The sequence below is a fragment of the Gymnodraco acuticeps genome, unplaced genomic scaffold, assembly GCF_902827175.1.
Source record: "Gymnodraco acuticeps unplaced genomic scaffold, fGymAcu1.1, whole genome shotgun sequence".
In the NCBI taxonomy this organism is placed as follows: Eukaryota; Metazoa; Chordata; class Actinopteri; order Perciformes; family Bathydraconidae; genus Gymnodraco; species Gymnodraco acuticeps.
This window is the reverse complement of record NW_022992126.1, coordinates 470,839-497,304: the sequence shown is the minus strand read 5'-3', so window position 1 is coordinate 497,304 and position 26,466 is coordinate 470,839. Positions and strand designations below refer to the sequence as shown.

General features: G+C 39.6%; 1 protein-coding gene across 2 annotated transcripts; it reads right to left on the bottom strand.

Annotated features, from left to right (window-relative positions):
- Positions 1-549: 549 nt before the first annotated feature.
- Positions 550-26,443, bottom strand: acox1 (acyl-CoA oxidase 1, palmitoyl). Of its 2 annotated transcripts, none has more exons than XM_034203432.1 (14): positions 26,211-26,443; positions 25,057-25,216; positions 23,199-23,359; positions 13,443-13,550; positions 13,103-13,222; positions 12,891-13,006; positions 11,169-11,338; positions 10,700-10,862; positions 9,730-9,920; positions 5,538-5,717; positions 4,505-4,610; positions 4,141-4,284; positions 3,262-3,468; positions 550-2,980 (listed from the first exon to the last, which is right to left on the bottom strand). In XM_034203432.1, the coding sequence occupies exons 1-14, from the start codon at positions 26,317-26,319 to the stop codon at positions 2,930-2,932; spliced, it is 1,986 nt and encodes a 661-aa protein (XP_034059323.1). In that variant the 5' UTR covers positions 26,320-26,443; the 3' UTR covers positions 550-2,929. The 2 variants fall into 2 exon arrangements, with proteins under 2 accessions (XP_034059323.1, XP_034059322.1); XM_034203431.1 differs by lacking the exon at positions 23,199-23,359 and adding an exon at positions 18,526-18,686.
- Between the last annotated feature and the right edge of the window lie 23 nt (positions 26,444-26,466).

Here is a 26,466-nt window from a genome sequence, read left to right as displayed (position 1 = left end):
CTTTACTTGAGTATTTCCATTTTACTTTGCACTTCTATCCCACTACAATTCAGACCGTGTACAACCGTGTACTTTTACTCCACTACATTTACGTCATAATAGATAATATTTGCATTTGTCAATTTGCATAATAAGTACAATAAGTATAATTATGTTGATGCCAATACTTCTACTTGAAAAACGTATTTGAATGCAGGACCAACCCTCCAGCAGTTGGCAGTGTGGAAACTACAGGAGCCTGCTAACGGTCGTCATAGTTAGTGATTAACTCTTGCAAAGAGTTTTTTTTACGAGTGTATCTGTAATGCATGTGGCTGGCTTCGATGGACAGCAGGGTTACTCACTTTGCACTTGCCTCCTAATGTCATAGACCTTAGTACGGAAACAAACAATGACGATAAATGATTAAAGCTAGAGAATAAAACCAAGAAATGGTTATTTTGAAATGTGGTGTCTCAATTTCAGCAACTGATTTTGTTGACTAGATTTGAATTAAATACAGTTCAAGCTGGTTAAACACAGGATAAAGACAAATAAACACAAAACACATCGATTATTTAGTGTTTTATTAATATAACTTACAAGTAACATTATGTAGCCTCCCAACCATTAAAATCCTATTGTTTAAAATCATTATTATGCAATAAAACATCACAAAAATATGCTTAAGAGCTAAGTCATTATAAATTGATAGTCTTTTCCTTAAAGCAGTAGTTAACGGATTAAAAGTCAAATAAATACAGATTGGAAATACTATGACTCTTGTGAGAACACGATACATTTATTACATTAGGAAAATATAACTTCCTCAGGCACATAATTAACTCACAAATCATCTTTACAGTAAATCAGGCTTTTGATTAAAACGATCCTTTTCATCATCGCCTCAATACAGTCACTATAAATTCTTCCACAGCCTCAGTATCCACTATTTATACTGTTGTATTTGATTCATCCCTGAAAATAATCTACTGCAGGTTGAAATAAATTCCCCAATTCTAAGAAATATTAAACATTTCTTCTGGTCAAGTCAGTTAATCAAAGTTTTTACTAAAACTGTTTTTGTGTCAGAAACCATAATGACAGATAGGAAAGCATTTTTCTAAATAAGTTTTAAAAATATCCAGTTATCAAATATTTCATCATACATCAACCAGAAAAATGGAGTCAGCAGAAGTTGAACATTGGAACATAAACAATAGATGTATTTAAACTTTAAAACATGCTTGATTAAAAACTAGAAACATAGGCATTGTAGATGTTGGCTGCGGCTTTTCGCCTTCTTAATATGATCAACCCCACACAGCAGGGAGGGACACTTTTAATTCACATATAGAGTATGTTGCTTCTTCAGACATTCAATACAATTAAAGTACCTGCCCTCACAGGTGCTTTGACACCTCGCATTAGCTGCTTTCTGTCCCACAAAGAAATCCAAAGCATGTAGATTCATTCTTTCTAATGATCAAACACACAGCTCAACAGAGAGCATTTCAAAAGATCAGAAATGGAGGAAATTAGAACAAATCCCCCCCTTAGTGGTTCATTTCCAGAAAGTCTTCGTAAATCTCTCCGCTGTCTTCGCTCTATAAAGTGCAGCAGGGATGATATGTTTGTGGTCCAACCACGGAAGTTAGTATCGCCTTGGTTTCCCGGACACTGATGTATTTTTATGTCGTAAGGCAAGCTGTTAAAAACTCTTAAGCTTGTGTTAACCACAGACTTTTTCTTTCAGACATTCAAAACCCACTGAATTCCACAAAAAAGGGAACCAGAAATTGAACAATGCTAACTAATTTACAGGTTTTATGACTCATTCCTGCAGCACTCTATTGAGCTCAGCTTCTATTCACGGAGTAAAGGTACCTAGCAGCAGCAAGAGATGTGACAAGTGTTGGGGTAAAGGCAATGAAGACAATTGTGACAGACATGAAATTTGATCGCTGTCAATTATCTCTACAAAAGGAACTACAGGCTAATTGATGTGTAAAGCATACACATTGGGTAAGGTATCTAATTAAGGCTCAGAGGATCTGTTTAATAGCGTAAAACAGTGACTGTTAAGGAAAAGTAATTCAAATTCTTGCTCCTTTAAAGCACAGTTGAACTTGATGTAAATGCAACGGTTTGATTGAAATGGTTTCGTTACAGTATTTTATCGGGGACTATTTGTATATCTTCACTAGATGTTACTGTTGCACCTCTGCTGCAATTTTCTGAGGTTTTTATACAGAGAAAACTCAATTATGACTGTCGTTGAGGTCAGTCACATTACGTTTTGTCGCCACAGATTTGAAGAAAATATTACAGCAAAGGATACATTTGATGGATAAATGAATGTGTCATAACAATGAAAGAATGAATTACATGTCATTTCAAATATGGTCCTTGTTGTCAGGGGAAACAACTAAAACTGATTTTGCAGTTGGTCTGTTTCCAGCCTAAAACGCTCTAACATTACGTAACATTCTGAGAGCGATGGTCTTTCCATCTTGGCAGGCTATCATAGAGAAGCCATCAGGCACACGGCAGAAAGCGAAGAAAGATGAGGCAAAATGAATTAATAAGAAAGAAACTTCATAGTGGAATGTCTCTGCAGAAAACATCTAAAACTACAAATACTTGATTGTTTCAGTATTATTAAAGCTATTGTTTTGGATCTTGAGTACATTTTTTAGATAGACATTTCCGGTTTTCCTACCATTCTCTACTGTAACTATAAAACAACCCCCTGTAATTTCCCCCATTAATAAAGAGACCAATGTAGACCGCTCCAAACCCGACCACATATAGACAGATTGGAGAAGGGAATGCTACATTCCTTCAGATTGGTACATTTGATATGATGGGGATTTTGTGGTTCAGGTTGGGCCTCTATCCGTTGAGCTGACAGGTCGCAGCCAGGAATCACAGTGCAAGGGGGGTCAGCTCACAGTTGGGACCGCAGGGGCTTCAGGTATTTGTGGAATGATTCATGCACCTGGGAAAGGAAGAAGGAATGAAGCATTTGTTAAGTCCTGCACAAAGAAAGCCGTTATGGATGAATGGAAAGAGCAACATTTAATTTAGAATTATTACAAAAAATTGATAACCCTCATCCCTGAAGTACATTGGTTCCCTTTCTGTCTGTGTCAATCTGCTAACCAAAATGAACTGAAACCAACAGTTCTGCTAGGTAGCGGTAATTCAATCCGTTAGATCGAACAAACAATGTTATGAGTATCACCTGTGCCGTGACATTACCCTGTGACCCTGACTGACCTCTGTGGCGTTTAGTGGTGAGCGACGAGCCCACTCGAACAAGTGCTCATAGACGTTCCCATCATATCTTCCCAGGATTGAATTCAGCCTCTTGTCGTTGATGTCAAAGGAGTCCACCAGTGCCACAGCGTTGGGCCTCAGCTGAGACAGCAGCTCCTTGACACGAACAGAAACCTGCAGCACCTGGGGAACACTCAGCAGACCAGCCTGGAACAAAACAGATGGAGATGAGGATGAAAACGCTTTGCAGGATGTCTCTCTTCTACCCTAACTGAGAGGGAACAGACAGGAGAGACAGCGAGGCGTGACATTTTATACTTTACTAAAGATATGAAGCTAAACTAATAAAACAAGCTCAATTGTCCTTTCTTAATCCGCAACAAGGCCACCAGCCATGCAGGAATACAAATCCCACAAACAAAGAACCCATTTTCTTTGCTCAGAGACAAAGAGGGAACTGAGGTCGGGAACTAATGAATGACAGCTGTAGGGCAGCCGATTTCTTTAAATATGTATTGGTTACGTTTCCAAAACAATGAGCCACTCTTAACATCCGCATAAATGAGATCTGTCACACTTATTTATTTCAAAAAATGTTGTTTTTTAAAGTGTTGCCTTTGCTCGTTCCAAAACAGTGGTGAACATCAGGAGACTTCTTTATAACCAAATGTTGCTCCACATAAAACCTGGGCAACAATTGCTTGTTATTTTCACTTCAGCAGTCTCTTTTCTGTGTGTGTCTGTTGTGTGTGAGCCCTGCAATCTGTGTAAGACTGGAACAGAGGATACTAAAGATCAGGTTACATTTTAACAACAGTAAATAATCCATATCACCACTGATCGGGACCATATTGTTTCTCCACGTGATGATTTTCTGACCTGTAGGAAGTCTCCAGAGTTGTTTTTGATGCCATGCAGGGCGTACAGCAGAGCCAGGGTGGACAGCACCGAGTGTATCGCTGTGTCACCGATCTCCCCCAGCTTGTCAGTAAAGAGCTTCACTACGACATAGTGACAGTGGGCCTGGAGAAGGAAAAAAATAAACTGATGGATGAGAAAAAAGATACTCATTGCAACAAATAAGAAATAATTGTAGAAATAATATGAACATGGGGAGGATTTTAATTTGCTTTAAGCTGAATCAAAACAACATTTTTGATTTGGGAGCTCTGCGACAATCTTGAGCACATATGTGCTGAAGTTCAGGCCATATCTTAAGGGAACAGTGTATAAATGAACTTACATCTGAGGCTCTGACCAGGTCAATGGAACTGTTGTTCCAGGCGTCCTCCTGGCACTTCCTGCGCTGCAACTCCTGCTGGATGCTCTTAGCTGACAGCTCAACTAGACTACAAACACAAACATAATCTGAATTTGTTGTGAATGCTCTTATTGAGTAAGATTTAAAACTTGACTATCATAAATCAAATCTCATGACAAACATAGTAGAAACTCTTCCTAACACGCAAACGTCCGACCTAAGGGTCTAAGGATAGAGGGTGTAGTTTTTCTCATACTGATATTCTGAACAATCTGTGCTGTTGTATTTGCTGTAAAGTGTCTCTACTGTAGGCTATTTTTATTATATGTACAGCACTTTGGCTCGACCAAAAATGGTTTATAAATGTGCTATATAAATAAAACTTGATTTGATCTCTGTCCTGCTAACTTGTGAACAGGCAGACCACATGTTGTCGCCCTCCACCAGTCAGGCTTAGCCGCTGTTTGTCCTCACCGCACAGCTCACACTGACTGCCAAATGGATTTAGTTGTGACTAAGGCTGACAGTATGCAGGGATGTGATCAGGACAGCGTATTATGTCCGTGACGTTAAAAAAAAGGACAAAGACAGAAATATGGTTGACAGCTGAGAGCAGCAGATTTGGGCAGATCATAGGTGAATAACATAACTGAAGCTTTGGTCAAAACCAACACCTCAGATACAAATGTAAATATAACAGCAGTCTTTAATTCAACATCTATCCCTACAGTACTTGTGTAAGTCATTTACATTTAGCTCATGCAATATTTAAACACTGAAAGGCACATTTTATGATCTTTACATATTACATGCAACCATGAGCCAGGGTGAAGGGGTCAAAGCAGGTTAAAGATAACTACTTGAAAATAAATAAAGCTTGAGGAAGTTTTCCCACAATAATGTGTCTAATGAATAGGAGGGAAATAATGCGAAATGGTAAAAGGCATTAAAAAACAAAAAATACAGCCCAAAGCTTGAGAAACTAGATCATATTCCAGCTGTTCCTGTGTCTTACATGGCAGCTCTCTGTTTGTAGACCTCCACCAGGCTGGCCAGGTCGTTCACGTCCACCACGGTTGGCCTGGCAGCGACGGTCTGAGGCTGGACCCTCTGAAGGTTTGCGTCATTCAGATATGACACGGTGCCGCTCAGCTGCTGTCCTTCCTTAGCCTGCCGGTAGCTCTTCACCAGGTGTCTGTTGAGCAGACACAGGTGATGGTGAAACAGCTAACACAGTTGTCTAGGCATTCTGCACATGGGGCTACTGTAAATCACGTGCCCTAAGATTACATTTCATATGAAAATGGTATAGAGTAGTTGGTCTAACAATTTGAATATCGAAGATAGGGTTACATATGCAGGGTTAAACTTTTTTTTTTCTTTTATAAATCATATGCAAGACATTTAATAAACACAAAACCAGATTTCAAGGCTTTAGACCACCCAACAACACATGTTGTGGCATTGTTCCTCATCATACTAAATCTATTCTTAGGGCATCAATGGGACATGGTGCCGAGCTAGCTTCTGACCCATTTATTTTTAAAGTCCAGGAAATTAGCTGTACCCAAATGCATTAGTTCTTAACCTGTTAAACCCTGAGCCTGTTTTTCAGGTTTCAGGCTCGAAAATGATGAAACAAGTGATATTTGACCTTTTTAGACAGATTTTGCAACAAAAAAACCTCATCTGGGGCCATTTGGGTGGATTTTCCATATCTCTGGCCCCCCTTGCTGGATTTCGACATGTGACATCTCTTTCTGACCGTCAGAGCCAATGGAATCGAGGGGAACTCCCACATAGTCCTTATTTTGTAATGTGTGTGTGTGAGACTGGCCTAGCCTAGACCGGAAGCAGCAGCCACTCTGGTGGCTACCATTAGCAGCTAACATTTGCTCTCCGATTTTTACATAAAAATGGAATTATGGATTATAAATTAAATCATTTTTTTTATACAGAGACGTTAAAAACCTATGGATTAACCGATTCAACCGCGTTTTTTCTCGTTTTAATTGAACACGTCTTTTGATCAGATTAACAGCTACGGTGAGACAATCTCCCTAGAACAGGGGTTCTCAAAGTGCGGCCCGCGGGCCAATGGCGGCCCTCGGAAATGTTTCTGGCGGCCCGCGATAGTTAATGTGCTGAAATGCATGCGTTATATTTGAATCCTCCATGGTTGTATCTAGTAAGAAGTAGAATGAGTAGCTTTCCAGCGGTATCTCCTGTGAGACTGTAACCAGGGCACAGCAGCCAATATGGCCGCTCAAAGCAGCTTGACTTTACACTGTGTGGGATTGGTGGATTTGTGTGTCCGTCAAGGAGATGGCCGGCAGCCATCATGGTCTGAAATGACCAATGGACATCGAGAAATCACTAAGGGCCTACCCACCAAGTAAAAAAAACATAAACCACGTGTCTCCCATCAGTTTACATCTGTGAGGAGAGAGAGAGAGACAGAGAAAATGGCTAAAAAAAAACTTTACAGTTGCCGACTTCGCTAGAGATTTTTTTCGCTAGCAGCAGTGAAGATAGAGCCTCAGAACCTGAATTCTTCGACTCTTCTGAAGAAGAAGAATACAAAGACAACAACAAGGATCCATTTGAACATGGGTAAGTGTAAATATTACAGTAATAGTGTACTGGCAATGTGTGGGGAATACCGCGAAAATGAACAATAGGTTTATTGATATATATTTTTTATCGATAGTCATGAACTTTTTATTGGAACAAAATAGACTCTCCATTAGCAAACGTTTACTCTGTGTTAACGTTATTTTGGTGTGTAAAAGTGAGATTACATGTGTAGATGATTAAATTAATCATTTATTCGTCCCACAACGGAGACATTTACAGTGACATGTTTTTGCCATCGATTATTTTATCATACTGTTCTGTACAGATGAGACTTTGTCATAGATTTATTTACATGTGTGCCTGTTATTATTTTACCGTCCTGTACAGATGAGACTTTGTAATCAGATGTAGCCTATGTATATGTGTTTCTGTGATTTTATACTGAATGTAAAGTAACTGGAAATACCTGTCTGTGTGTGTGTGTGTGTGCGTGTGAGAGAGAGATCGAGAGAGACTCCTTCTGCAACCTCCCAAACTCTCCATCTGCGGCTGCCACCAGGTCAAGATACACCTCAGCACAAAGGCTCCACCACAGCCATCACCTTCAACCCAGCCAGAAAGGAGGTCTCGTATAGCACTTGTACACCCCACCTACACAGCAGCCCATGCACCATCACCCCCACCTACACAGCAGCCAGACCCACTGTCTTGGAAGACAGACAAAGACCTTGACACTGTCTTGACATTTATAATGAATAGTTGGTTGAAAGTTCTGATGTTCAATATTGTAAATAGTGAGATTTTCTAGTTTCTTATATTTATATAAATAGTTGGTTGAAAAAAACATATTTATAATAAATTGTTGGTTGAAAAAAAAGGTTGAATGCTCAATTTGTATTTGTACACATCACATGAACCTTGGTATGTGATATGAAGTCATTATTCAGTCCTGATGTATCTCAGTCCCTGCTGTGGTGAAAGTAGAGTGATAAATACCTATTTTACTCAAAATTTGAATTTAATGTTTTTCATTTTAGACATGAATAACACATTTATATACAGTGTAATTCAAATATTTCACTGCTTTTGTGATCCTAGGACTTTGGTAACCAAATCTAAAACACCAAAACAATTCGATCACATGAGTAAATTTGTGTTTTCACAAGAGTTTTGAAGATTTTCCAAAAATCGGATTTCACATTTTAAGCTTTTGAGCTACTTATCTCATCAAACAGTGCTCTAAGGTGAGCAATATGCATATATAGCAAGACCAGAGATTGTCCTGAACATTTTGATATTTAACACATGGGGTGCCATGTTAGACGAAATACATTTAAAAGGTGATTTAAGAAAACATCTAAAAATCGAGAAAATACCCTTAGACTCCAGAGGGTTAAGAATGGTAAAACTGCGCCCCCTGGGTTGTCATTCCTAAATTATGAATGACAGCTTGTGGAAAGTTTGCTAGACTACTGGTTGCATGGCAACTAGGCATCTCGCGAGTTGCGGTAATTGGTTAGTACAATAAAGAAAGGATTTGTTTTGGAATTATTTTGTGTTCCGTTTTTTCTTGGGCGGCCCTCAATCCAATATTGGGTACCTAAATTGGCCCTCACTCATCAAAACTTTGAGAACCCCTGCCCTAGAAGCTCCATAAAGGTACGTGTTGTGATGTCTATATTTGCTTCCCCTGTCGCGAGTCCGGATCACTCAGTGATGATACTATATACCTAAATAATCTGTGGAACCTCAGCTTTAATCGGATATATTGTATGTGCAGCTACGATAAGTAATAAGGGTACTTTTCTCTTGAGTTCTGTGCCAATGTCTGTTAGCATTTTTCGCTAAGGGGTCATTTAGATGCTTCTTATGTTATGAGACTTCTGTTTTGTTTTGGCAAAAATAGTTTGTATCGTCAGTTAGCTGAGATTGTTTCCGTTAATCTGGTATAACACATTAATAGGTTCTTAAATATTAAGATCCCCTGAGAGACACAGTGTCGTGAAAAAAAAAAACAGGGTCCCCGAACAGGTACTCTTTTTTCCAATTAACTTCTCTCTGTATTATTATGTATTCAACCCAAATCCAAATCTGGTTTTCTTATATCAACCTGTGGCTTGTTTCCATTCACAACACTATTTTTTGTAACTTTGTGTTTAATAACGAGCTTATTGTGTAAAGAATATTTCTGTTCACATATCCTTGCCAGGAAAACAATATCACATTGCAGCTTTTTGAAACTGCACAGCTGACCTTTATAGTACTGGTGATAAAGAAAAACATAACAGTTAACATTTAGAAATATAAAATGTCGCCCGTATTTGTTTTGCAGTGTGGGTGTGTTGGTGTTTATTTATATCTAGTTGTGTCTGTCTCGGTCTCGCTGCCATTCCTTTAAAGTGAGTAACAAAATAATGTTTAAAAAAAGCTTAATGTGTTTGCGACCTTCAGTGTGAGTACCTGTACTGAAAACTTTGCGATTTATTAAGTTATCAGCTGTTACTATAAGTTACAAGTCGAAACATCCCTCCTGCTGTGTCCCAAAACATAGTAAGACTCTATAAAGGTATTTGGTTGGCAGTATTTTAACTCGATCCTTGTGAGACGTCATATTTGTATTTCTGAGTTACCTTGCGGTCTGCAGCATCATGACTGTGTTCTCTCCCTCGTAGGTGCATGCAGGGGTGAACTCGACGTAAATGTCCGGCAAGGCGCTGCTGCGGGAGTAGCCGTGGCCGCCACATGACATGCGGCAAACCTCGATGCCAGCGTTGGTGGTCCACGTGGTGAAGGCCTTCAGGCCGGCAGACAGGGCATGGAGCTGTAGATATGAGAGCAAAGAGGATGAGAAGAGCATCATTCAAACTTTGGTGCCGTGTAAACAACATCAATTTACAGTATGTTAATGTATGAATGTATGATAAGCTATGAATGGCCCTGGCTAGAATACTAGAAACATTCAGTGATGGCTATGGGATAAACATTCATATGCCTATATATATATATATATATATATATATATATATATATATATATATATATATATATATATAATAGTAGTTATGACTGCACAATTAAATTAACAATAAGAAGTTGTAGTTCTTATTTACCACAATAAAATAGAGCCAGCTTTTAAAAGCATTACTTTTGGAAATGTTTTTATTTGTATATTCTTTTCATATTTATTTGATCAAATTAATGTTATTGTCTGTACTTGTTCTTTGCTCTATTCTTTTGGTAATTTGATGTGCCCATTTCCGTTTGACATTTTTTGTAACATTGTAAAGATATGGGCTACTTAATATGCTTAAATTAATAAAATGTAAACAAACAAACTTGTCAACCACACAGACAGGGCGATTGAAGCCTGTGTAATCAGAAGAATAACTTTAGTATTTTATTTGAGGAACATGCTGCGTCTGCTTTTACGCTAAATTACCAAGCTTGCATTGATGTCAGTAAACAAATCTGAAACTGTTCTTGGCTTGCACCATAGACACACTATACATACATCTGGAAGCACTGACACCGACTCAGTCAATATGCATCCTCCACAGTAAAACCTAGTTTACACCTTACATGTTCACATTTAGTCAGTACCTCAGGCAGTTGACTGAAGTCCCCATCGCTGATGTCTCCACTGATGCGTTGGTAGGTCTCTCTCATGTACTGTCCGACAAAAGTGAAGGCATAGGCCGTGGCCAGCAGAGGAAACAGCTTGTACTGCTGCGTCTGGTAATCCAGGATCTGAGGCTCTGGCTCTCTGTGGGACACAAAACACCAGTTTGACCTCTCAGTATCTCAAATAAAGGTTTTACTTCTCTTTTATACAGGAGGATGTGGTTAAAATCCTGATAAATGACATGTGCTATTTCCATTTCCTGTTGGAAAAACTTCGCCAATGTGAACCTCTGACACAAACCAGCATGACTAATGTGAATTTCCAGTGCCTTTAAAGGAAATCTAATGTTGACCTTGCGCATGAGTTGGTTTGTTCTTGCTGTTTCTATGAGTGATGCAATGTGTGTGCAGCTGAAGTGCCTTCATGCATTCATTTGTGTTGACTGACCCGGCCCGGATCTCAGACTGGTGTCGCACAGAGCTGTAGCGGATGGCGATGATGGAGGCTTTGGAGAGAGCCCGAGCGGACTCGCCTACGATTAAGGAGCGGATGAACACCATGGTGCCGTAGGTCAGCTTGGCACTCGGGGGCTTCAAATAGGTCCCATCTGGCTCCACCTAGTGGTGAGACAGAGTCACTCTTAAACTTTAAATGCAGTATACAGTATAACACACGTTTATTGTTACACTCTTGGATAAAAGAAATGCAGTCTAATACACCAGTTAAGGATGACTGTACTGATTGGTGTTTCTATTTGAAACAGGTTCTCCAATTATCTTCCAGCTGTATAAAGCTGAATCAGGTGCTCCTCAGTGAGAGGACAGAAAACGTAAAGGGGAAAGAAGACGCTGGAGCACACTTAATGATATGCAGCCTTTAACTATGCAACCAGTCTAAATGTAAAACTACTGTGTCTTCATCAGAGGCAAAGTGTATGGTTTTGGCCACTCTATTCACTCTATCAATTAGTTAAGCTGAATCTTCAACTAAACAACTCAACCAAAAATCAACTCAAAGGACATCCTCTAAAATGACCAAAGTTAAATAAACACCTCTTAAAACAACTGGGGTCAACCTTCGTTAAGGTCGGATTTAAAGCACGGCTGCATTATTTTTAGCTAGGTGTACTTCATTATTTTGCAACTGTGTGTATATATACCATTACTAGACTAAATATACAGTATTACTCTATACTGTCACAATGCAATGATTACATTTAAGGACAGATGGTTTTGTTAAGCAAAGGGAAAGTGCAATACACTAGCAGGGTATATGCAGGAATCCTGAAGTCAAATTGAATACCTTTTAAGACCTTTTTTAAGACCCTTTCCATACATTTTAAGAGCTCATCGCAACTTCGAGTTCTAACCGGTTACATTGGCGACACACTTTACCTCACATTTACTATATTGATTGTAAGATAGCACAACTAAACAGAGTGTAGACAGACTACTGAAGCCTCCTCTCCACATGAACTTCAACCTCTCTGTGAAGGTCAGGTTTAATGCAGTATGCTGCTTTGTTGCTTCTGTACTCTGTGCTCTTTCATTCCAGTAAAACTCCTCAGAAACCATTAGAAACCAGTATTTGACCAATAAACAAAACAATTGACAAAACTTTGAACTATGAAATATATTAAACTTTGGTGAGCTTCAGCGGGGTAATGCCATATAGGAGCTCCCTCACAAATACCCAGGGGTTAAATTGGGCCAGGGCTGTCCGGGGCTAAGCCCGGCACATAGGACGATGCTCTGACGTCATCACCCTCACACATTTGTCATATGTTTACAAAAAACGATATATATGTTAAGACTTTTCTCGTTCTTAATATAGACTATATTTAGGGTCGATATGTAACTTAAAATAAGAAGCAGCATTTTATGGCACGCTATGCATGGGGCCACCTTGAGGGGGTTTCCCGACATGTTGTTTCAGTAAATTAAAGGGTGTTTCATGTTGTCGTTGCTGTGGACCTTCTTAATACCTTGGAAAATGCCGTTTAATACTTTTTAATAGCCTTAATTTTCGCTAAATTGATTTATCAACTTTTAATACTTTTTAAGACCCCGCGGACACCCTGACTAGTGTTTCTGTAATTGTATACAGCATGAACAATGGTAGAGTATGTCCCTTATTCCTTCATTCATTCAAAAAAACGTGTCTAATCACCTTGGCATATTTCATAAGCATATTGTCTCGCGGGAGTCGCACGTTCTCTAGTTTTAGAAATCCGTTGTCAACTTCACTGAAGCCAAACTTGGGACCGATATCTCCGACCACAATACCTAAAAGAGAACAAGAGCAAAACAAAGTAAGTCAGAGACAGAGGTGAATGAGGACTGACTTCACCACAACACCAGATCCAGATAGACGGTGGTTACCTGGCAGCGGTATGTGTGTGCTCATGTCGCGGATGGGTACGATGAAAGCATGAATACCGTGGCAGTTTCCCAGGGTATGAAGCTGGGCTAGAACTATAGCATGGTTTGAAGTCTTACCAACTGGAAAGAGACAGAGTTAGAGGGTTAAAACCAGTTTGTTCTGAATGTCACAAGATGTTCTTATACTGGAAGAAAACAATAATAAATCATTATGAAACCTTGAGGGAAAGGGAAATAAATATTCCTTATGCTGTCAGGAATTCTGATAATATGCCATTCAAGGCTGGGAAATGACTGTTGGTTGAATCCTGCAGAGACATGCAGGTGTCCAAGTACTTACGTCCTCCTGGCCACCATTTGATGGAGCTGATTGTGGGACTGTTCAACACAAACTCCTGCGTGGCTGGGTCGTACGTGGCTGTGGTCTCCAGCCCGCGGAGGTGTGTGCCTAGAGAGACAAAACATCAAACCCCACCAAGCACACGCATACAGAGTGCACAGTTGAAGAGCAACAATTAATTTAAAAGACATACAACAGAATAAACATTAAATATAAGGACATAAAACATGTTAAATATTAAAAATGCATAATAGAAACTTTCCATGAAAAATCAAGTGGATGAAAACAACATAAAAAGGAGCATAGCAGTTTACTTTGTAGGTGTTTGACCGATCTAAATGTGTATATTATATAAATATTAGGGCCGGGACTTTAACGCGTTAATTAAGATTAATTAATTACACAAAAATTAACGCGTTAAAAAAATTAACGCATTTTAATCGCACTTATTTTTGCACCGCGGAACGTTTCTCACTGGATGAGTTTCAGGCGTACCGATTATACTGGAGCACCAACTAACGTTCATGACTTCAGACAACAACAAACCACAGTGAACAACAGTGGGAAATGTTGTTTTAAAAAACGGACGGATGGAAGCGTCGATAAGAGCACGGTTGTGTGCAAATTATGCAAAAAGGAATTCGCATATCACCGCAGCACATCAAGCCTCAAGTATCACCTCAATGCAAAAACATATAGCAGCTAGCGTGCAAGCTAGCGTGGACGTTAGCCTCTTTTATCGCGTTCACACCAAAAAGAGCCGGTACTAAAATTAGTTCATGAGAACCTTTTTACCCCCACGAAAGTCCCTGCTAGAGAGCAGGGACTTTCGTACGGCTCTCTTGTGAGAAAAGAGCTATATTTCTGATTGGCTGGGCGAATTGCAAACCACGCCCCGTAAAACTCCCAAAAAGTTTTGTGAAGCCGCCATTTTATTATCCTCGCATTAGCATTATTAGCATTAGCATTATCCCAGCGCAGAAACGCAGAGAGACTAACTTATGGCAACACAAAATAAAACATGGGAGCGGTGGAGATGAGGAGGTGTCGGCGTTCTGGCGATTTACTCGGAAGGCTTCAGTAGAAGCTGCTGGGACTCCCAGCAGCTTCTACTGAAGCCAGTCCCCAACTCCGGGGACTTCCGGCCGGGGACTTTGGGCGGCAGTATACGCCGTGAAGTGGTTTGCGGCCTGCCAGTAAACCCAAAGCAGAAGAAGAAGAAGTGACGTCAGCGGCTTAATTTGCCTAATCCACCCCCAGGTTCAAAGAGTTCTCATGAACTAAGTTCTCATGAACCTTTGTGGGAAAAGTACTGCGGTGTGAATGCGCCTAATGGTATACTAAAATCCATGTGAAAAAAATTGCTTCTCACTGTTCTCAGGTCAAATATTTACGTGATTAAAAATGCGATTAATTTCGATTAATTAATTACAAAGCCTCTAATTAATTAGATTAATTTTTTTAATCGAGTCCCGGCCCTAATAAATATACTAACACATATCTCATGCAGTTTGTTTGATTACCTTAGAATTTTCTAACACAAAGAAAGTATATCTGGATGAGCTACACTGGACAATGTGTTGCTATACCAATGTTAAAAACAAACAACGATCTAAGAGAATTAGTTAAGGACAGTTCTGTCTAATACACGGAGGAAGGGTTAGGGTTTAAGAGCAACAGGTGGCCTGTCTAAAAGGGCAGGGAGTGTGTATTACAGACTATCGCAGAGGTTTGGGCATGCAGAAGAAACTTTGGATAACTTGTGGAAAGCCAAGGCTTTACTAAAAGTCATTTATTTGACATACAAAACGTTAATTACGTTTCTTCCAACTTCCCATCTCGACCAAATTTAGTTTAATCTTACAGAGAAGAAGGGAAAATATGACGAAAAATATGTGAAAAACAAGTCAGAAATAAACCTTCTCAGACATTTTAGTATGTTTTGTACTAATATTGGTGCCAATTAGGTAAACACGTTATAATGAAATATGAGGAGAACCACAGTCTTCGAAATAAAGTACAAGTCTGTTGTGTATTAAAGGGGAAATGTGTAAGAAATGGCCAGGCTAATTGTTTAAAAACTTTAAATAGCGATCCAACATCATGAATAGAATTTAAAGATGTTACAGTGTTGACTCTCGGACCGGAGGCAGTCGCACTTTATTCCAGAGCTTAAAGGGATAGTGGAAATCCGCGAATTTTGGGTTTAACTTATGTATTTTTATTAAAAATAAGCATAATAAACAATTTTTTTTAATTTCATGCGCCTAGTTTCATTTTATTTTCAATTTTACTGCGCCCTCTCAATGAAACGAAATACTTCGGGAATCGTCGGGAATCTTCGGGTGATGACGAGAGCATAGGAAGACGGGCACAAACAATGGCGGACATTCAATAGCATTTGCATGTGAATAGCCGACCTTTATTATGGTGAATAGATGTGTTTTGTATGGCTGTAGTGCGACAGCAAATGCAGAGAATGGCGTATCGACGCATGCGTTTCCAAGAAACCCAGCCATTCGTCGTCAGTGGGTGAAATTTGTTCAGATAACACGGGCAAACTTCACGGAGCCGAAGCTGACGAGTAATTCGGCAGTCGTGTGCTCCCGTCATTTTACTGACGATTGTTTCGAGATTCCTCTGTCTCTAGCTCAAATTGAAAGTGGAATACATAAGAAGTGAGTATTTTATTATGTTTTCTTGTTGATTTAATGCATCATTAGCCTGTACCATTTTGTACAACGCCATTTATCCGGTACACAGTGTCGAATGTGTACACTACAGTCATCATATAGACATGATAGACTAACAGTACTGTGAGTACAGCCTACACTTGACAGGCAGCCTGGCTAGCCTAGGATTAGGACCCTACTACGTCAAAAGACCGATTGGCTCTAGCTGTATATCATGCTAGTATACAATTCATTTCATTTTATTCATGTAATTAATGCCCATAAGGCTGTTACATATACAATAATAAATGTGACAAGATAATTTATGTGAACCTGACCCTGGTATGTTATGAAATGTACCCTACATGCAGTCATCCTCGGGCATAGTCATAGGTAAGACGTAATTATTGTAATATTTTTGGAACCGGATGTTGTTTACTTTCTCTTTTCTGGCTGATAGCTCCAGGAATTCGAGGTCTTACAGTGATGACATTACACCTGTGGAGTCTCAGCTTTAAATCGTATATCTTGTTTGTGCAGTTAAGATAGTAATGAGGGCATTTCTACCGTGTGTTGTGTGTAAAAAAGCGTTAGCATTAGTTAGCATTGTTTCGCTCAATGCTAATTCAAAGGCTTGGTATTACTCTTGTGTTTTTTCTAGCTAACAATTGTTCTTATTGTCAGTTAGCGGAGTTTCTTACCTTTAAAAGGGTATGAAACATTAATAGTTTCATAAATGTTAAGAAGCCCTGAGACATGTGAGAGAAAAAAACTGTGGGAGGGGTCCACTGGGGGGACCTTCGGGCTTAACTGGTTAACAATGATTAATATTTGCTGCTACAACCCGTTGCTGCAGATACACGCTTTACAACATCAGGAAGATACGTCCCCAGCTGACTCAGAAAGCGACTCAGGTTCTGGTCCAGGCTCTCGTCATCTCACGCCTAGACTACTGCAACTCCCTCCTGGCTGGTCTACCTGCATGTGCCATCCGACCTCTGCAGCTCATCCAGAATGCAGCGGCTCGTCTGGTCTTCAACCTTCCTAAATTCTCCCACACCACTCCGCTCCTCCGCTCCCTTCACTGGCTTCCGGTATCTGCTAGAATCCACTTCAAGACACTGGTACTTGCTTACCATGCTGCGAATGGATCTGGCCCTTCCTACATCCACGACATGGTTAAACCGTACACCCCAGCGCGTGCACTACGCTCTGCATCAGCCAAACGGCTCGCTGCACCCTCGCTGCGAGGGGGACCCAAGTTCCCATTGGCGAAAACACGTGGGTTTGCTGTCCTGGCTCCAAGATGGTGGAATGAGCTCCCCATTGACATCAGGACGGCAGATAGCTTGCACATCTTCCGGCGCAAACTGAAAACTCATCTCTTTCGACTCCACTTCGAGCGTTAGAACTATTAACGAAGCACTTTTATACTAATAAAGGACTGGCTTACCTAAAGCCAGTTGAGTAGCACTTGAAATGTTTGGCTCTATGAAACCTGATGTACTTATATGATTCTGTTTTCTTCAAGGTTGTGTCTTCCTGGTCGAATGTACTTATTGTAAGTCGCTTTGGATAAAAGCGTCAGCTAAATGCAATGTAATGTAATGTAATATTTGTAAAGGCTACAGGTGATCTTAAGATGCGTGAGCTATGCTTAGGGACCTACCAGTCAAGATTATTTGTGCGTAGGGGTGCATCATCTGGCGCCTGGTCCTGGTCATCCTCGCCATTGCCCATGCCGTGAACCATCACCTCGGGCTCAGGCTCGAACAAATAAGGACGTAATGGTCCATCGTCTGGCTCAATATTGTCACCATCGGAACCGGATTCAGATTCAGTTCCTAAAACGACATTTTCGTAGGAAAGCCGAGAGGATGTTTCTGACTCGCTATCATCACTGGATACCTCGTACAATCCTTCTTCTTTGTCTGGTATATTTGCCCTTCCACGTTCATTCTGCATAGACGCCATGGTTTGTTATCGTATCGTCTTCCTAAGTTTTCGTCACTTCCGGTTTGGCTGAGTCGAACATTTCGTTTCTAAAAAACTTCGGGGAAGCTGCAATAAAGTGCTTCTAACATGCGTAAGGCAATTATTATATTTTTTTAATCAGGTGTGATTGTTTTGGTACGTAATTATGCTTGTATACAAGTTAAAACGAAACTATTTGAGGTTCCATTTCCACTATCCCTTTAAGATACACATGTGTCGTATTCTTGCCATGCTGTTAATAAGATTGTTAAATTAAAGTAGTTTTAAAAGTTGATGCCGGTAATTGTAGAAAGTCTGGACCCAAAAGTAAAGATGAAATGATACACCTATTGGTTTTTCCAGGATCAGAGCACATTGCCCCTCTAAAGAACGGGACTAAACGGATCCGATATTTTGGACTGCTCTGGTCATTTTACCGTGGCCCATCTCTGTCTGTGCGTAGGTGCCGATGATCTCTAGGTTCCAGGCAGGCATGAAGAAACGGTCCATTTGCTCTGGGGTGGCCTGGTTGAGCAGTGTGGGCAGGAACATCCCCAGGTGGAGATCCAAGGGCTCGGCCCTGTCTGGGTGAACACATCTAGGCCACGCAGCAGAGGGGCAAACGGAAGAGAAAAGCAGGTGGTGAAAGGGGCAAAGAGGGAGGTGCATAGGGAAGGTTTGAGCAATGTCAACGTTTTGAACCATGCAAAGAGTATATGAATGAGGAGAGAATATTGGAGCAAGTATTTTCAAGAACCCACAGAACAGATTTTTTTATAAGAATTGATATGGTCAAAATGAAGAAGCAGCGATGGAAGATATAAAGACAGAGTTTGTGATAGCAAGCAGCGAAAAGGCAAATTTGAAAAATTAAAACAGCTTGTGATAATATCATGCACATTGATTTGATCATTATGTTCATACTTTGGCTCAACACTCGACATTTGTCTTCAGTAGCTGCATCAATAAAGTTCCCCTGTCACATTAGAGCTTAAATACCTCTGCTATGCAAGCCACTGTCTCAGCCAGTTAGAAGCACGCAGTCTGACCATTAGCTGCTCAAATCAAAGCACCATTGAAAAGAGGTTTACTGAAATTACTTTATGGGACATTTACTGACGCGGATGTCATCATCAAGGATGTCGAAATGGGCATGGTTCACTCTTTTTTTTTTATAGACCAAACTATTAACAAAGAAATGACCAGATTCATTGATAAGGAAATCAGTCTTAAGTTGTGGCCTTACAAACGTTGCAGAGGGAACATAGGTTCACAACATGAATGATACTCAAATGATACTATAAGGACTTGGCCCAAACACTTGATCAAAGTGTTCATTAAAGACGGAGACAGCCGTTATAAACTTTCAGTGTTGGTTTGCATGGATGAAATACTAATTCACTAGACAACAGCTTGACTTCAGCAAGGCAACAAACAATAGCTGTGGTGGCCTAGATTCTCTCAGATTACAAAGACACATTCATCTCGAACTCGGTCTCATTAAAGGATCCACCACCACATGTTGTGCAGCACGTGACGTAGCTTCTCCTACTTCTGATGTGAGATACATGAAAAGCAGAACAAAATGACCAGTTTCCAGTCTGCACTAGCTACGGTCAAACGGAACCAGCTTTTTTGGCCACTCAAGATATAGCCAAAATATAAACAGAATTTCATTGGAAACTCATTTCACTTGCCAAGTGACTGAAAGTAATTAAGACACAGCAATCAAATTCACACAAGATTCACCATTAGAGCATTATCATAAAGATGGAATAAAGGAGGTGTGGGTAGGAAATCAGTGGCACTAGCTAATGTAGATGGGAATGTGTGTTGGAAAAGACCGGACAAAGCTACGTTATTTTGTTTTTAAGACAATTAAGGTTAGGGCTGTGCAATTAATCGTATTTTAATCGCGATTACGATTATGGTTTGCGACGATTAGGAAAACAGCATAATTGACAAAATACGATTATTTTGCTGGGTGCGCTTTCGCCCCTCCCTAAAAGCCCACTCGGCCACGTGGGAGTGACATGTGTTGTGAGTGTTCAGCGCAAGCGAAGATGTCAGAACAAGAGCAGTAACTAGTTAAAAAGAAGGGTCGCGGGGAGATTCCCAGTCGATCGCGAGATGTGTCTAAAAATAGAACAACAATATTCTGTTTTATCGTTAATGTCCTGTAACATAATGTTCCCGTGCCAGAATAATGCACTTGAACGCATCAAAGCTTTGTGATTGGCCGGCCTCACCCCATGTGTCCGGGCGTGGCTGGTGAGCAGTGCACTAGTTCGCTGACGTTGTCCGTGTCAACAGCATGGATGGTCAACAGGAGTGACAGTCCACACACACACAAGACCGCAATTATGGCAGAAGCAAAAAAGCCCAAAATATATAATTTTCACTCCGAGTGGGAGGATCATTATTTTTGTATCTATTCCAATTCAAAGTCCATCTGTCTCATCTGCAATGCGAGCGTGGCTTTATCGAAGAAGGGTAATTTAGGAGCGGCATTTCAAAACAGTGCACAAACGCTACGAGACGGAATTCCCTCCTAATTCTGCCCTACGCTCCAAAAGGGGAGGGTCCTGAAAGGACAGCTAAATGCACAGCAGTCCATTTTCACCAGGCCCAACAACAAGAGCAAGGCTGCTACCATAGCATCTTATCGTGTCAGTCACGTTCTTGCGAAACACATGAAGTCTTTCGAAGACGGCGAAGTTATGAAAGAAGCTTTCCTGGAGGCTGCGACGCGCTTTTGTGGGATAGTAAAAATAACAGCAGCATTTCAACAGGTTTTTGATATAATAAAAACTCAATTTAGATACCGTTATTAATCTGCTGTAAGTTTTAGTTTGTTTGAATTTATTCATGATAATTATTGTACAAAATGGTATAAGAATGCAAACATTAAGATCTGTTCTGTTTAAATTGATTATAGTCTATCAGTTCAGAAACTAGTGTTGCTTGCATCCTATTTTAAAGGCATTTATTTTTATACTCTAATAAAATGCAACAAAAAATGGGTTTGATTCTATTAATGTTGTCTTTTTTATTGCACTGTTGCTGCAGCAGATTACTGTGTAGCTTCAGATCTGAGTTGTCTTATTAGTAAGCCTAATTTACACTTTTGTAGCAACACTATTTTTATATAATGGCAAAGAAAGGGTTCTTCAGAGTCTTTTCTTTTTTTCCTGTGTCATATGTGGCAGCACTGCCACAAGTTGCTCTTCAGAGAGGGTCTTCAGTACAGGTGGCAATATCGTCACCTGCCTGCGCTCATCTCTGAAACCAGACCATGTAAACAGCCTGGTATTTCTTGCAAAAAATCTTTAAGAGATGACATGAGCAGCCCTACCAGCATTTGCCATGGTGGCCTAAACATTTTTATTTGGTCTTAAATTGTAGTTCAACATTTATTTCCTGTTACTTCTGGATCATGACGGTTGGCCAGCCTTCAACGTTTAACTGAGTGGAATATGTTGAATATGTTTTACCAAAATGTTGGCTATATGTTAAGGAGTTTTCAGTAGGTTGTGACAGTGCACTGCAACATATTTGATTTAATTTATTTTGGTCTAATTTATTTTTATTTATCATATTAATATATGTTTAGTATGGTTTTGGAAGTGCGCTCCAACACATTTATTGATCTTGTTTATTCGTAAAATATTATTTGTTTTAAAGTTCAATAAATGGTCAATGAATAATCGTCAAAATAATCGTGATATCAATTATTGACCAAATAATCGTGATTATGATTTTTGCCATAATCGCACAGCCCTAATTAAGGTGTAAGGGACAGACACTTATGGAGTGATATTAGTAAAACAGCTATATATATAGAAAACTAGCCACAAATAATCTGTTGTTAGAACAAAATGAAGTATACGAACACAGCTGTCAGTACAAGCATGCGGCTACTTTGGAATTTCCTACATGATTTGGACATGTCAAACACATACAAGAAATCACCTTCTCCTGGTACTTATCCAAACCTGCTGTAATGGGCCTGTTTTCCCAGCCCCAATATAATTCCCTAACATTCCAATAAGTGCTATGTTATAACAGCACAACAAATAGCTGCCCACTGCTCCTAGTACCAGACTCCTGGTACTCGGATGGGTTAAATGCAGAGAACAAATTTCACTGTGTGCTCTGCATGTGTGACCATTAAAGAGGGTTTCATCCCTCCGATTCTATCTATCTATCTATGAGGGACTTAAACTACATAAAGTCGATAAATTAAAAGCTAATTCTGATTAAGGACTGACCGTGACCCATCTCAGTTTGGGCATATGTGCCCAGGGCCTGGAGGGACTCTGCCAGAGGTAACCACTTCCTGGCCTGCTCAGCTATACAGGGTGGGTAGGAACATGGCATAGTGGACTCCAAAGGCCCATTGTTGGTGTCCTTGAACCATACTGGGTGAAGGGGAGGTATAAAGATACACAAATTCGGCTCTGACTGGCTGTCACTCAAACGTTGTGTATATGATGGATCTGCTGACTCATCATGTTGTGGAAGCGCTGGCGAACATTGAATTTTAGGTTTAAGTTTAACTCACCTACTCAATTCCGGTACTTGCAGAAACAATGAACTATCTAAAGCGTCACGTTGTTTAGTTGCTATAGTTTGTTTCACATCACTCTTAAATTTGATTCTGTAAATGACTTGCAGTAAACGTTTATTATTTCTGACTCTGCAATATTACACTACTTGTGTGCCTAAGTGGCTTCACCACTGTTACCGCATGATTATAAGGAAAAGTAAACAAGTAACAAAGAAATTAAAAGGCTCAGATTGAGATACTTCATCATTAATTCTGGATAAAGTCGGCCCATTATTTACATTGCCTTTAAGAGGTTCTTTCTGGAAAATAATCACATTTTACTGGGACTAACATGGGACAAAGGGATCATTTTAAAACACCCACAGCATAAAATGAAAGAGGCTGACAGGAAGCTTTGGAGTTTAGGAGCACAGGACAATGTTGTCAGAACGCGCATGCGACTACTTTTGAACTGTTGATATCATTTCGATCTGTCAAACACATACAAAGATCACCTTAAATGCTCCTGGTACTAAATTAAAGGCTAATTCCAGGACTGACCATGACCCATCTCAGTTTGGGCATATGTGCCGATGGCCTGGAAGGACTCTGCCAGAGGTAACCACTTCCTGGCCTGCTCAGCGTCACACTGGCTGTACAGGGTGGGTAGGAACATGACAAAGTGGAGCCCCAAGGCCTCATGGAAATTGCCTTGAACCATTCTGGGTGAAGGGAAGGTACAGGAAACAACTTGCGTTCAGACTGGATGTCCCTCAAACGTTGTATAACTAATAGATCTGCCGACTCACTTTGTTTGAATTCTATGTCTAAGTTTATCTCACTCATGCTACTATAAAATGTAATTCAGTTTTGAACTGGAGGAATTGTTCGTCCTGTTCCTGTTGTTTAATTACTAAGTCCAGTTTTACAATGATTTACTCCTCAAGAGGGCAAGCAAAGTACAAGAGGTGCTTTTGTAATTCAAATCTATCCTTTTTACAAGACACAGCATAAACATACAATATGTTGACAGAAAGCTTGGTAGTTTAGGAACAAAGCACAATGAACATTTAACCAAATCTCTAAAATAGCAATATAACAAGTGATAATCTTTGACATTGTTATGCTGCAAACAGTTGACCTTTGACACAGTTGTAATCTTACATTGAACTTTGATCAGCCTACATTTATTTCCCTCTATGCCACATACACTGATATTTACATAACCTTACAACTTTTCCCCAAAGCGATACAGAATGCAAAGCCTTCACAAAATGGTTGTTCAGTTTTCTAATGTGCACACCGATGTTCCCTAAAAGTCTCATATACAGGCTGATGCCACGATATATCATGTTCAGTGACTTCAAAAATCCGCCTGTAGTATAAGGCTACGTCTCTGCATTACGATCGTTGTAGCTCACAGAAACATCACTTATTAAATCCATAACTTCTTTCTGTGGTAACTAGGATTTAGATGTTGTTTTTTGTTTGCGCTTTGTGACAAACAAGAAACTCAACAATCAGTTACCTGTATTTTAAATGTGAAATGGTAGTATATAAGCCAGGCATTGTTGAATCGCATATTTTTCTAGCCTAGTTAGCTATTATATATTATTATTGTTGGGGTTTTTCATTTTAAAATGCATTAGCACCTGCTATAAACATACAGTCCCCTGTAGGTCCTGTGCTGTGCGTTATTGTGGGTCAGTAGCTGCATATAATTGCTGTTATAAACATAATAACGTCTTGTGTGGTCTTTAAAACAAGTATGATAGTTGTCAAATATTAGCCTTCCCTAACCTGAGCCTCCCCCGCTGCCTATGATTGTATAGCATGTAATATGTCAGCCACTGACAAATTGCAAACTATTGATACTGACAGTATCCAAATAAGGTCATTGAAGTTTGCTTGAGTATAAAAGTATATTCAAATAGTACATATTGTAAAATATAGCGTGTGGAAAACAGGATTTCATTGTTCATCACTTCCTTCTATTACATTTGGATTGTAAATGACTAACAATATGCATTTCTTATTTTTGACACTGCCATGTGATAAATTAATATCATTTTATTATATTCTTTATTTATGTTTCTTGATTATTCTAAAATACATGAATACAGATTCTGGTTAAATGCCTGCTGACATTGCTTGCTAGACATGATTTTAGTGATAAAAGGGCACATTAGTAAATCTCCACAATGTTCATTTTGAGGTATTATGAAACACAGTTTTTTTCATTTAAGTCAAAGCCCTTCATTTGTAATACTTAAGATCTGTTTTTTTCTTCCACTTAACACTTTCCCATAGGCCTTTTGTGTCCGACTACCCTTGACTGTGTTGAGGCTTTTGTCCGCCAGCTTATCTGGATCTACAGTATGTAAGCCAGACCTCACATGGACTCATCTTTACCACATACTTTTTGTAGCAGTAGATCTCCTCTGGGTCTGCAATGCCATACTCTCTGAGCTTCAGGATCATCTGGGCACTTTTTCTAACAGCCTGGTCATAGCGGTCACTTCGAGACAGGAAGTTAGGGTCCTCCTCGTTAAAGTCCGGGTCGCTGAAAACCAGTGACTCTACATGGTGGGAAAGGAATCAGAAATGTTTATTTAAGTATACACATTCACTGTAGTGTGTAGAATATATTTCACTTTTTTTTTTAAAGTGTAGTGGACATTTTTAAAAGTCCATTAAGAATTTGTGAGTGTGTCCCCTCGTGTGACTCTTTGTACGAAGATATGCGAGTGTGTATCAAGATTTGAAATGTGTAATGAGAAAATAAGTATGTAGATTTGTTCAAAAAAATAAACATCAATTTATATTATTATTTAAGGTCCTAGTAGGTTTCAATACAACTTTCTGCACAACAATACAACTTTCAGCACAACAATACAACTTTCTGCACAACAATACAACTTTCAGCACATTTAGGTCCAACTAAATGTACAAATAAATGTAAAATGTGAAGAATGAAATAGGATTCTTATCTTAAAACTCACCTGTTCAGATTAGCCTACTCACTCTAGCATTAAACATCTGGTTTGCTCATTTAAATACTACTGTCATGTCCTTCCACATCTGTCTGCTTTTAATCTATTGTCCATTTTGTTTTGTCTACCTGTATGCATTTTATGTCTTGCTGTTAGAGTATTTCTTTTATTAATTGTAAGGCGACCTTGGGTGCCATGAAAGGCGCCTCGAAATCAACAGTATTATTATTATTATAAAACATACCATATGTTTTTCTTTGCTACCTACACTGCTAGTATGTTCTGCCTGAAAAAAATTAAGTAGCGTAAAGTTCACTTGTTCAAAAATGGGTGAAAATTACATAACTGGACTCTAAACTCATATATTTCAGTTTATATAATGAAAAAGTTTAGTTCAGTCTGGACAACTACAACGTAGTGGTTGTAGACAGGAAAGCTATTAGTAAACATCCATTGAAATAATTAGCTCCTTTTACTCCTCAATAAAACGTTCTCAGGAAACATCCTTACATAATCATCATATAAAGGTGACGGTGTCGAGGTCAATAACACGTGGGCAAAAATTACACTTCAAACTCACCAATCTCTCGCCGTCTTTTGGTCTTTTCAGGCCCCCCGTCCAAAATGTACGTCAGTTTCTCGACGTCAAAAGTGGCATTTTTGCGCTCTCTCGTAATATCAGGATTCATGGTTCGGAATGCGAGTAAAAACAATATTTATATTGAAAAACCTGTTATGTTAGCTGTGTTGTAGAGCCTCCTGCAACCTCAACAACCTGAAGTGTCCTCCTCTTCACAAGGCCTCTTATTCCCACAACGCATGCGCAGAGAGGAGCG